Source organism: Trachypithecus francoisi, unplaced genomic scaffold (genome assembly GCF_009764315.1).
Source record: "Trachypithecus francoisi isolate TF-2019V2 unplaced genomic scaffold, Tfra_2.0 Lachesis_group0, whole genome shotgun sequence".
NCBI lineage: Eukaryota > Metazoa > Chordata > Mammalia > Primates > Cercopithecidae > Trachypithecus > Trachypithecus francoisi.
In genome coordinates, this window is record NW_022681453.1 from 118,276,928 (window position 1) to 118,289,403 (window position 12,476).

Genomic DNA, 12,476 nt, shown 5'->3' on the forward strand with positions numbered 1-12,476 from the left:
CTGAGATTACAGGCACCCATCACCACGCCCAGCTAATTTTTGTATTTTAGTAGAGACGGGGTTTCACCATGTTGGTCAGGCCAGTCTCGAACTCCTGACTTCAGGTGATCCACCCGCCTAGGCCTCCCAAAGTGCTGGGATTATGGTCGTGAGCCACCGAGCCCGACCTGAATGATATGTACTTAACTTATGAATGTTAGGTTTGAATGTTAGGTCAAGTTCTTACAAATAATGAGGACACAATCTGGAGAAAAGGAAAATGGCCCCACCTTCTTAATATTGCTTGGTTTGCTCAGAACCAGCTCTCAGAATTCTGTACCAATATAAACCCATTGCAATTCCAGGATTGGACAGGACTTTAAAGCTCAAGCCCTCTCATCTAAACAAGGCTCCCATCCTGCTATAACAGCCCTGCAAATGACTACCAACCCCGGGCTACTAAATGCTTGGTCAACACTGTGTCCAAGGTATTAACAAAATTAAAATCAGAACCCACACTGCAGCACCTATCCCTAGGCACTCTGAATTGTCTATGGTGTGGACATTCAGTAATGTTTCCCTCTTTTTTTGCCCAGATGCCCAGGCACCCTGACATCAATGCAGCCAACAGCAGAGCGGTGACACAGTTGTGGCCACGACAATCTCTTCTTGCCAACAGCCTCCTCTGAACCTCTTCTCTAGTTAGGCCTGCCTCTCTTCATGTGGATAAATCATGATAGCAATATCCAAGTACTTTCGTGAAGTTCCAGCGCTGGATGAAGTGACGTGCCACATCACGAGCTGCCTTCCCGTGGACTGCAGAGGCAATGTCATGCCAGGGCATCCGGGGCGTGGAGTACCTGTCAATGAAATCTGCCCAGGTGCACCAGGCAAGGATCAGTCATTAACTTCCGTGCTGGGGCAGAGGCTCTCTGACTCCAACTACGATACTAAAAGGAAACGTGGGTTAGTGCTCACTAGGTATATATTTCTTGGTTTGCACAGAACAACATTTTTATAATCAAGGGAAACAGATTTCACATGCAGGGACATAGCCTCCCAGGCACCTCCCCAAATATGTTTCCATTTCACTTAGGATTAGATAATCACTAGACATGGCAAGATGTGAGTTGGTACAAATTATCTAAAGTTGTGTGTTTGATATTATATTTTTAATTTTTTATCCTGTTGAAACAATGGCAGGCAATGCCATCTCTATCTCCTCTTAAACATATAAACCCAGTGATAATCTGAAAATATGCCATTCTCATTTTGGAAATGCAGGAAATAAGCAGAATAGAAGATGATCAAAGGGAGCCTACCATTTCCTGAAACATTACTGATTATTACCCCAAAAATGTGCCTATAACAAATCTGGAGGTTTCAGATAGTTCAGCTCTATTTCGTGTTCTTTTCTTAAAAGAAAAGTTTTAAAAATTTTTCAAAAATAAACAGAAGCAAAACAAAAGTCATTTAGATCATGCACATGTGTACTTGTTGAGATGCTCAAAGGTAAAAGACAAAATATAACCAGCACCCCACCATCATAATACTCACCAGCAAAAGGTTTATCAAGTTGAACCCAGTCTTTGAAGACGAAATTGCAGTAGTCCTTTCCATGCCAGAATCTGGTTTCCCCATGCAACTCTCCCACACCTGTCTGTAAACTGCGGATGGACCCCGTATCTGTGAATGCAGCAAGACCCCCTCAGGGACTGTGGTTCAGGGGGATCCCAGAAAGGGAGGCTCAACTCTCATTTATTAAACACCTAAAAGCTTCTTAATTTTTTAAGATATCACTAGGGTGGCATATGTCCATTGTATTAGAGGCTGTGAGCTAACAAGGTTTTACAGTCCTTACAAGTTTACTTTTAGTGGGCAATTAGGGCTATAACAAGATTCATCATCAAACAATGAAATTTGACCTCAGGCAGTTGAGTAACTTATTCCCACCATCTACCAGATCACTGGAAGAACTGATCACAGAATTAACTGTGAATAAAGAACTCACAAGGTGGCACTATGAGAGAGCAGTAAAGCTGTTGGGGGGCTTTAGGGGGTAGACGGGGAGGGGCGGGGGGGGAGGGGGAGAAACCTGAGACGCAGAGGCAATAAAGATACCATGCCACTTCTTTTTCCTCAACCAACATGGTGCACACCTGGTGCATAATTCTTTTGCATTGAAGCAAGAACTTCAAATTTACAGATAGCCCATGTTCCAGCCCTGGAATTAACTAGCTAAGTGACACTGAGCTTCAACTTTTTAGATCATAAGTCCATTATGCATCAAATGAAGAATTTGGCCTAGATAACAGCTAAAATCTGTTGCGCTTTAACATTTATATACTTCAAATCATAGATGGCATTTATAAAAAATATGGCAACAACAGATGAAAGCTTATGATATAGGTACAAAAGCAGCAATCTATTGTAGCATTTCACAAAGAACTATGCTGAGACCATTGACTTAAGGCTAAATACGAAGACAATGAAGTAAAAAGATTAGCAGAATTACAAATCACAAATGCAGCGCTTGGCACAAAAGAGGCATTTAACAAATAGACACTGAATGCAAAAATATGTGTTGAATGAATAAATGGTACTGCTTGCAGTAGCCAGTGAGAGGGCTGCACTGGTCCCGCCACCAACACACTGTCCCAGAACTGTCTTTGTAAAATGCACTCTTTGCTTAAAACCCTGGAAGGTTCACATACTGCCTACAGGAAGTTCAAGTCCTAAGGGCTTAGTATGCATAGAAGGCTCTTCCCAAACTGGTGCCAAACTCTTTCTAGCCCTTGTTTTTCCCCACCCAACCCCAGGCCCCATGTAAAGCACATGTTTCACTGTATTTTAACAGGTGTGGTCTGCCATGTCTCCATGCAGTCGGCACATTATTACTTCTCCCTGAAATGCTCCTTTCTCCCTCTTGGCCTGGTATCCTAATCATCCTTCAAGAGCCACATTAGCTGTCACCTGCTCTAGAGAGACCTCCCAGCTCCCTGTAAGGAAGAGGCAGTCACTAGCACTACTGTCATCCCATTAACAACTGCCCCAACACCTTTAACTCTGTGACGCAATTGTATCAGGTTCCCGCCCTCCATCAATGCCTCACCAGTCTATAAACTCTTTGGGAGTGGGAACCAAATCTCCTCACTGCCAGTACCGCCAAGCATCCAGGCAATCAATAAATATTTGCAGAACAAATGTTTTTATGTAATCACCACACACAATGCTAATATTCTATCTCAAACTGAATCATTAACCTTCCAAAGGCTATTGAAATTTTCTATAGAAGAAAAATGACTTAAAATGCCATAGATTAGCAAAATGAAATCATGTTAAAAATAGACTTCTATTGACTTCTCCCAGTGATTTATTTTCCTGCTTTATGAGACTGAAAGGCCAAAGTGCAGGTAGGCCTGTTTGCTCATCTACAGGCTCTTTGTTGTTAACATGCACTTCGTAAAAAGAAAAACAGAGGGTGAGAAAAGAAACAAAAGGGACCAAAAACGAGATAAATAACATTTCAAATTCCAAATATAAAAATATATATACAATTTGCTTTCATCAGTTGCAAAACTCTAAGCTAAGGCTTTACATAAACACACATACACTCATTTAAAATTAACTTTCATCTAACAACTAGTTATGATAAGGAATATAAAGGAATTCTTAGTCTCAGGAAATTATCTTGGTACTAATTGAATTCAACCTGCTCATAATTCAAATTTGTTTTTGTTTTTGGCTACGGCCTAAAAACTATTCCACATAAATTAGGGTCCTTCTCAGTACAAATGAACTCTTAAGGCAATAGAGCCAAATATTAGTTCCTGTGAAGACACGGCTCAGAATTGCATGAACATGGATAAGCAGGTCGAGAGGACTTCTGATGTCAACAATGCTGATCCAAGGGGGTCTCATTAGGTGCTATCTGGCTCCCAAATGATTTCATAATTGCACCTGCCTTATCTTTTGGCACAGATTTGTCATGCCAATCTTCTGCATCCTCCTCTGTCAGTGGCTCAGATTCTGGCTGCTAAAGTTTATGAGAAGGGGGTCTTCTTGCTCCTTGCCTGGTATCCTCTGGTCTTGCCACATCCTCCTCCTTTTCTCCTTTTGTTTTCATCTCTTGCCTTCCAGGTCTCCATTGTTCTACCATTTCTTCAGCCTACGCCTCTTGTTCTTCTTTCCTAGCTCCTCCTCACTAACAAGGTTTCCCCTTTCTCCTGTCTTTCTTTTCTTTCCTTTTTTTCTTTTTTTTCTCTCTCTCTCTTTTTTTTTTTTTTGAGACTGGAGTGCAGTGGCATGATCTCTGCTTACTGCAACCTCCGCCTCCCGGGTTCAAGTGTTCAAGCAATTATCCTGCCTCAGCCTCCCGAGTAGCTGGGATTACAGGCACACACCACCATGCCCAGCTAATTATTGTATTTTTAGTAGAGACAGGGTTTCACATGTTGGCCAGGCTGGTCTCGAACTCCTGACCTTGTGATCCGCCCATCTCAGCCTCCCAAAGTGCTGGGATTACAGGTGTGAGCCACCACGCCTGGCCTCTCCCATCTTTTTCTATACAATTTCTAAATGTGCACCTGCAAGCTTGGCCTCTGTTTTGGACTCCAGATCTAAGGTCACTTCCAGTGCGTCACTTGACATTGTTTACCTAGTTCCCACCAGAACTTTAAAATTATGTCTGACACTAAAATCATTATCATTCCATAAAATCAATTCTTTCCTTGAGATTTCTGCTCTCTGAGTATAGTAACTCAAGCTCAAACCTCGGAATCATCTTTGGCTCCTTTATTCTTCACGGACTTCTCCACCCACCTTCCCACGGCTTCCCAGATCATGATGCCTTTGGAAAAAGGTTCTCCCATTTACTTCATTCTTGAACTCACTGACACAACCTTGTCAGACTCCCTGTGTCTCTACTATAAATGCTATAAAGCCTCATCCTTAATTGCTCCCTGCCCCTAGATATTTTCCAACATTTAATGGAAGAGGTGCAATGTCTCAGTTTGATTTTCAAAGTCCTCTGTAAACTGGTACAGATATATCCCACCAGCTCAATCTGCACAAATTAGCCCTTAACCACAATTCCAAAACTCCAAAAGTTCTAACAATTCAAATGTTTTTTCATGGCTGATTTTCACAGCTCATTTCATAGCTCCCAGGTCAGCAAAACCTGGCCTGAACTGACAAGAGGTTATTTATTATCTTTATTGATCCCACTTGGTGTTGCACAAACATAAATGGTTTTCCTACATTCCAGGTATTTCCTGGATGCTGCTGGGAGGGTAACATAGTAGAGGGTATAGGTATTGTATTACCTTTCTAAAATCCAAAACTTTCTGATTTCTGAAATCTGATTCCAAAGATTTTGTATGAGAGATTATAGACCTATATGTGTCTACCATATTCTACACTCAGGTCTGAGATGCCGAAATAAATACTTTTGCATTTCCTATATCTGTGTCTTAAGATGTAGTATCTACCTAAAATGCCTGTTTTTCTACTTTTTTAGTCTCTACCTACTGAATTTCTACATATGTTCAAGGCCAGTTCCAATACAGGCACTCAACAAGTTATATTTTTAAAAATATTTTGGTTTTCAAAATTTTTTGGGATTTAGAATTGTTGTTAAGGGTTTGTAGACCTGTATGTCATCTGTGGATCAATGATGACTCTTGCAGTGGGAGTATCTTCCCTCAATGAATGAATAAAATATTAGGTTTGTAAAATATTTAAAACTCATGCTCACCTATTAGATAATAAGCTATTTAACAGCACAAAATGAATCTTATACATCCTATCCATTGCATTCCTAAGAACAGTTTAGAAACAGCTTAATATTATCCCTTATGACTAGACACTCAAATGTGAAAAGCCTGTCTCAACTAAATTGCAAAAATATTTTTTCCCTCACTTAAACATCAGCACACAGTTGCTGAATAGCATTAGGAGAAACACCTAATGTAGATGACGGGTTGATGGGTGCAGCAAACCACCGTGGCACGTGTATACCTATGTAACGAACCTGCATGTTCTACACATGTATCCCAGTACTTAAAGTATAATAAATAAATAAATAAGAGGAATAAAATTCAACACTTTAAAAATAGTATCAAGCAAAATTCTCCCTCTTACAACATAATTCTGAATAAAAAAAAACGTGAAAATGGCTGAGTGATTTTGAAAAACATATATTACAGATATGATTCCTAACCACGTTTTCAGTGCAGTTTTTCTATATAAAAACCCATAGTGATGTTCACTCCACACTGATTTCTGTATGACACCACGGAGGTTTAATAGGAGCCCAATTCAACATGGTCATGTGCAGTCAAGTGAAATTGATATTGCAGAGAGGCTAACTCTCTTTGCATTCTCAGGACAAGGAAGTCATTAACTCAAGTTCATATTCAGTTCTAAATTTCTAACGAAGAGTCACTCCATGCTTAATTTCTTTTACAAGGCAACCTGAGTTTTTAAGGTTTTACATGATTTAAATCTAGTGCCCTGCTCTTTAAACTTCCTTCATTATTTTTAGTAGAACTTTACTTATTTTTTTTTTTGAAAACAAGTTCAGAAGGACTCCAATATTTAAAACAGATACAAGTGGGATTGTTCTGGTTGAAGAGGTACCAAAAGCAGTGGGAGGGTCCTGGGGCTCACCTACCTCAGTGTTCTCCTCAAAGCCTTTTAGGAACTCCAGGATCCAAGGAATCGAGTTTGGAAAGCACTGCTCTAGAAGGACCCCATTATCCTTTGGCTTTTCTTTTGAGGTAAACAAATTGTTCTCATTTTAAAAATTAAATTTGTATTTAAATTTGATTATAAAAGTAAAATGAAAACAGTACCAACAATGTGGGGAAAAAAAAAATCACCTCAAGCTCCATTTTCCTAACAAAGATAGCATCATTGAACGTCCTTTGTCAGCTGCCTTCAGGAACATATCTTGACACAGTGGCAACTGTCCTCAAACTTTCCTTGCTCTTCCCACAACCATCTCAATTCAGTTCATGGAAACTCCATCTTTCCAGTGGGGCCAAAGATTTGGAGTCCTCTCCATCTCTCACATCTCATATCTAGTTCATCGGCAAATGCTGTCAGCTCAACCCTCAAAATATATTCATAACCTGCACAGTCACCATTTGCCACCCTGATCTGCTCTGAAGAATGATCCTTGGAAAATGTAAGTCAGCCCTTGCCTACCCTTTGTTCAAGACCATGCGATGACTTCCTGTCTCACTCGGGGTCAAAATCTTACAGTGGTCTTCAAGACCTCACATAACCCACCCCGGCCTACCTCTCTGATTTTGTTCTTATCATCCTCTCCTAGCCCACTTCACTACAGCCGTATTCCTGGAACACACCTGTTCCCTCTGCCTCATGGCCTTTCCTACTTGCTATTCCTTCTGTCAGAAACACCCTCTCTCAGACAATTTCTTATCCTCATTCTTCTCCTCCTTTAAATGTCAGTTAAAAACTAACCTCATGAGAGACGTATTCTCCGACCAGCCTTTACAAAATAGTAACTTCTCCTGTGCCCTTCCTCCCTTATCATGCTCAACTATTCTCAATAATTATCACCACCTGATATAATGTGTTTGACCCTCTATTTGTACACACAGTTCTCATCCTTACCACCCGACTACTTAACTGCACTTCATCTGCTTTATTCACTACACCTCTAGAACCCAGAATAGTGACTGGTATATAATAGAAACTCAATAAATACTTATTTAATTAAATAAATAAATCTTCTATGTTTATTTTTGTATCCCCAATTACAGTTTTAATCATTGCCCAGTTCCATCAAAGAGATGAACCATTTGTTACCATTCGTTATGTTCTTCACCATTTCCCTACTCTTTGATGTTTAGGTTGTTCTCTCTCTATCTCTCTTTGTCTCTCAACAATGCTGCACTAGACATATATTCAGTTTATCAGTGAGAGGTTGTAAACAGATGTCAAGGGTATTTTTCATCAGCAACAGAAAACCATACACATGTATGATCAGTGTCTCAGATCACCCCTGTGGATATCACCCCTCTCAACCTGCGGTAGGTGTGAGTTACTTACTGGACTCAGCACTTCACTCACACATTTTCCACTTGCTCTCAATCCTATTGTCAGCAACACTATCAGTCATAATTCAGATCTTATAATCTTCAGGGTTGGCAATCTCATTTCCTCCACTTCATTTTTAACTTCAGTAATAAAGCAGCAAAGTTACACATTGAAATGATAAGGCACTACCTGGAGCTGTTTCCAACCCTTTATCTCTAATATCTGCCACTGCATGCACTCCTGGCTTCCTGGATTTCCCAGAGGCCTCCTACTTCCCAGGACTTTGAAGTGTGGTCAAGCACAGGAATTAATGGGAGTTGTCCCCGAATCCACACACACATCCAGTACTAGCTGTATGCTAAATAAGAATGTCTCCCCATATTTGTTCTCTATTTTTATTTTTTATTTTTATTTGTATTTTTTTGAGACGGAGTCTCGCTCTGTCGCCCAGGCTGGAGGGCAGTGGCCGGATCTCAGCTCACCGCAAGCTCTGCCTCCCCGGTTTACGCCATTCTCCTGCCTCAGCCTCCTGAGTAGCTGGGACTACAGGCGCCTGCCACCTCGCCCGGCTAGTTTTTTTGTATTTTTTTAGTAGAGACAGGGTTTCACAGTGTTAGCCAGGATGGTCTTGATCTCCTGACCTCGTGATCCACCCGTCTCGGCCTCCCAAAGTGCTGGGATTACAGGCTTGAGCCATTTATTTTTATTTTTTAAAAATTTAAAAATTGTTTTTGTGTGTGTGAGAAAGGGTCTCCCTCTGTCACCCAGGCTGGAGTGCAGTGGCATGATCTCAGCTCACTGCAATCTCTGCCTTGCAGGCTCCAGCAATTCTCCCGCCTCAGCTTCTGGAAAAGCTGGGACGAGAGATGCAGGCCACCACGCTCAGCTAATTTTTTGTAGAGATGGGGTTTCACTACGTTGCCCAAGATGGTCTTGAATTCCTGGGCTCAAGCAATCCTCCTGCCTCCACCTCCCAAAGTGCTGGGATTACAGGTGTGAGTCACCATCCCTGGCCTCTTCTCCATTTTTAAATGTATATTGATGCTGTTATGATTTATAAAACATAAACTTATTTAACAGTTACACTGAAGTTTTAGTTCATTGTGTGTAGTTGATTACTGCATTTTTTAAAATGCAGGGTAGCTGGACCAAACTTGTCCAACCCATAGCCTGTGGGCCACATGCAGCCCGGGATGGCTTTGAATGTGGCCCAACACAAATACACAAACTTTCTTAAAACATTATAAGTTTTTCGCAACTTTTTTTTAGCTCATCAACTATCATTAGTGTTAGTATATTTTATGTGTGGCCCAAGACAATTCTTCTTCTTCCAATGTGGCTCAGGGAAGCCAAAAGATTGGACACCCCTGCCCTAGGTGAAAGAATGCTGGGAATCCCTACTCAAAGTCCAGCATAATTTTTCTGGTTCATTAGCACCTGCAAGCCACAGGTGACTCACATTCAGGCATGTGTGCTAGACTGTAACTCTCATCTGCTAAACAGTACATGAGAGCCCTGGCCTCAGGTTCTAGCCAAAAAAGTATAACATAGTGATCTTCATTTCTGCTAGATCACAAGTCTTAATCATGGGCACTGGGAGGATGATAAATTGGAACTCCATTGGGCAGGGCATGTATCATCTCTAACCCTGAATGTCTTCATCTGTAAAAAGAAGATGACAATATTACTACTAAGCACTGTAAGTACTCAGGGCAGTGATGGATACAGTCTGCATAAAATAAATGTTAGCCTATGATTTTACTAGCGTCATTTATTATGATTACTTATCTCCATATCTGACCAGTGGCCAAATGCTTCTTTATTCCCACCACAAGTGAAACTCATTAGTCATTCATTAATTCCTCGAGTATCTGGAGTATCTTCTTACCAACGGCTATCAGATTGTGATTTTCTGAAAATTCACATAGCATGACACAACACATCCACCCAAAGGCCTTCAAGATTTTTAACTGACCAGGTGCAGTGGCTCATACCTGTAATCCCAGCACTTTGGGAGGCCGAGGTGGGCGGATTGCTTGAGGTCAGGGGTTCAACACAAGCCTGGCCAACATGGCAAAACCCTATCTCTACTAAAAGTACAAAAATTAGCCAGGCACGGTCATGCCCGCCGTTAATCCCAGCTAGGGATTACTCAGGAGGCTGAGGCAGGAGAATCGCTAAAACCCGGGAGGCAGAGGTTGCAGTGAGCTAAGATGGCCCTACTGCATTGCAGCCTGGGTGACAGAGCAAGACTCTATCTCAAAAAAAAAAAAAAAAAAATTAACCGAATAAAATTCCAACTCCCAAATGTGAATGTCATATATCTTCGTAGTCTTATATCAAAAACTGCATCTTGGCCAAATAATGCATTTTACACGATCTGAAAACAGTTGCTGCTTTCCCATTCCGGCACCTTTGCTCAACTCACCTCCCTCGCAATGACTTCCCATCACCTACCCCAATTACTTCCAGGTCTAACCCAAATGTCCCCTCCTCAAAAAGTCTTTCTGGACCATCAGAGAGGAATTCCTCCCACCTTCCATAGAACGTCCACAACACTATTGAATTGCATGTGCCATGCATTTTCTCTTATTAGGTCTGTTTTGTCTTTGCTGCTATAAGTTCTTGGGGAGTAGGGATCTTGGATACTACAGGATGCTTTGCATAGAGCAGGCTCTCAATAATATATGTAGCATAAAAACTGCAAACAGAAAGCCAATCTGGAAACACATTCACTATGCCCATGCAGCAGACAGCACAACCAAAGCTCAAGCCTAAGGGAGTTCTGCCACTTCACAAATCACTTACCAGCATTAGGTCTAGTGAGTCCTTGCTCAGACTCACTGGATGGGCGAAAGAGTTTGAAGTGGGGTTTTAAACCATGGATTAAATTGTGATGACTTCTATAGTGATTAAAACAACCTAGAGAAATTGAGAATTTTTTTTTTTATAAAGAAATACAGATATCAAATTTTCTAAACTGGAAAGCAAGGTTGATCATTTTTAAAACCAGACAGGGCTATAACATCAGTTATAAGATTCTGTGCAACAGAAAATTGTAGGGCTTTACAATGGATTTCAAAGGAATAGTAAATTTACAAGATGTAGAAAGTCTGATGCTTGAAGATATAAGCTTGATATATTTCTGGATAGGATAATAAATGTAATTTCTTCTAAGAAAAGTTTATAAAGTACATCTAATACCTTTTTCCTTTATGGCTTGGTGTATTTTAGAAACCCTTTGTCATTCTGCTACCACTGGAAGCAGTAATCGTGGTCGTTATGACTTTTGTGTGGATAAAACAATAAATCTGCTCTAAAATGAGGCAAACAAAGCCACAAAATGGCATGAGGTTGAATAGAATGATATAGCGACCTCTCAACATTGCTCATTCTACTCCATTACAGAAAGAGAGATTTTAAAAACAGGTATGTAGTGTCCGGCTATGGAAGAACAGTGGGTTGTTAAGATAAATTCTAGCAAAGGCCATGACTTACTGGAGGTGCTGTCAATGCTGCTGATGCTATCTGCGTTGTGCAGGTGGTGCCTGTGGAGCTGCCTGTAGAGACTAAATTTGGAGAACTTTCTTGGCTTTCCTATTCCTTTCAGTTTTGAATCCACATCATCAACACTATTCCGGATGGGCAGGTTTTGAACAGGCTCATTTTTATCTTTGAGGCTTAAGGATTCCATAGACTCTGTTGCGGCAGGCTGAGAAAATTATTTGTGTAAACAAAGACACTGCATAAGACATGCTGCAATGTGGTTCTTTAATTCAAGTAGAGCTGAGTATAAAGTTTACAAATGATGGAGGTTCTGTAATAGACATGCAATAATGTCTGAGGTCAGCCACAGGGTAGTGGTGAATTCTTGTGAACTGTTTAAAAACTACCAAAGGAATAGGAGGAGTTCTGCTCTGGCTCTTCTTTCAGTAGGTCAAATTCTTGAAATTTCACTCCAATTAAACTTTTAATCTCAAATACAATTACATGGGTTACATTCACTGTTGAGCTCCTGAACTTGTTCCTCTGATAAACATTAAGTAAGCAAGGCTTCCTCTGTCAATCATTTTCCCTATTCCCTATGCACTAAATTGCTATTTCTGCATAAACGAGTCACCATTTCCAGCAGTAAATAAGATGAAGCCCATCAAATTTTTTAATAAGTGTATTCATATTCTGGCAGTCATTTAGTTGAAACAGCAAGCAGATTGATATACACTTACAGATATTTTGGCAGCTCTATTTAAAAGGCACTTTGGGAAGTTATTCACTTCTGGCTCAAATTCCCTTTAAATGACCCCAGACTGACCTATCCTGTTTCTGTATATCTTTAAGTAGGAACTTTCCAAAAACTGTGGCAGATACTTAAGGCTTTTTAATACCTAAATCTCAACTGCCACATATTTTTGTTTATGAATCTTATTTCT

General features: G+C 40.6%; 1 protein-coding gene across 6 annotated transcripts in view; it reads right to left on the reverse strand.

Annotated features, from left to right (window-relative positions):
• PLD1 (phospholipase D1) overlaps positions 1-12,476 on the reverse strand; it is a 228,099-nt gene that overhangs the window by 73,041 nt on the left and 142,582 nt on the right. For 3 of the 6 annotated variants that reach the window (XM_033211713.1, XM_033211712.1, XM_033211714.1), the window contains exons 15-18: positions 11,545-11,767; positions 10,855-10,968; positions 1,537-1,665; positions 734-852 (exon numbers count right to left, since the gene is read on the reverse strand). In XM_033211713.1, the coding sequence (XP_033067604.1) occupies positions 734-852; positions 1,537-1,665; positions 10,855-10,968; positions 11,545-11,767 (585 nt within the window). The remainder of the gene's footprint in view (positions 1-733; positions 853-1,536; positions 1,666-10,854; positions 10,969-11,544; positions 11,768-12,476) is intronic. The other 3 variants (XM_033211715.1, XM_033211717.1, XM_033211716.1) reach the window with 3 other exon arrangements.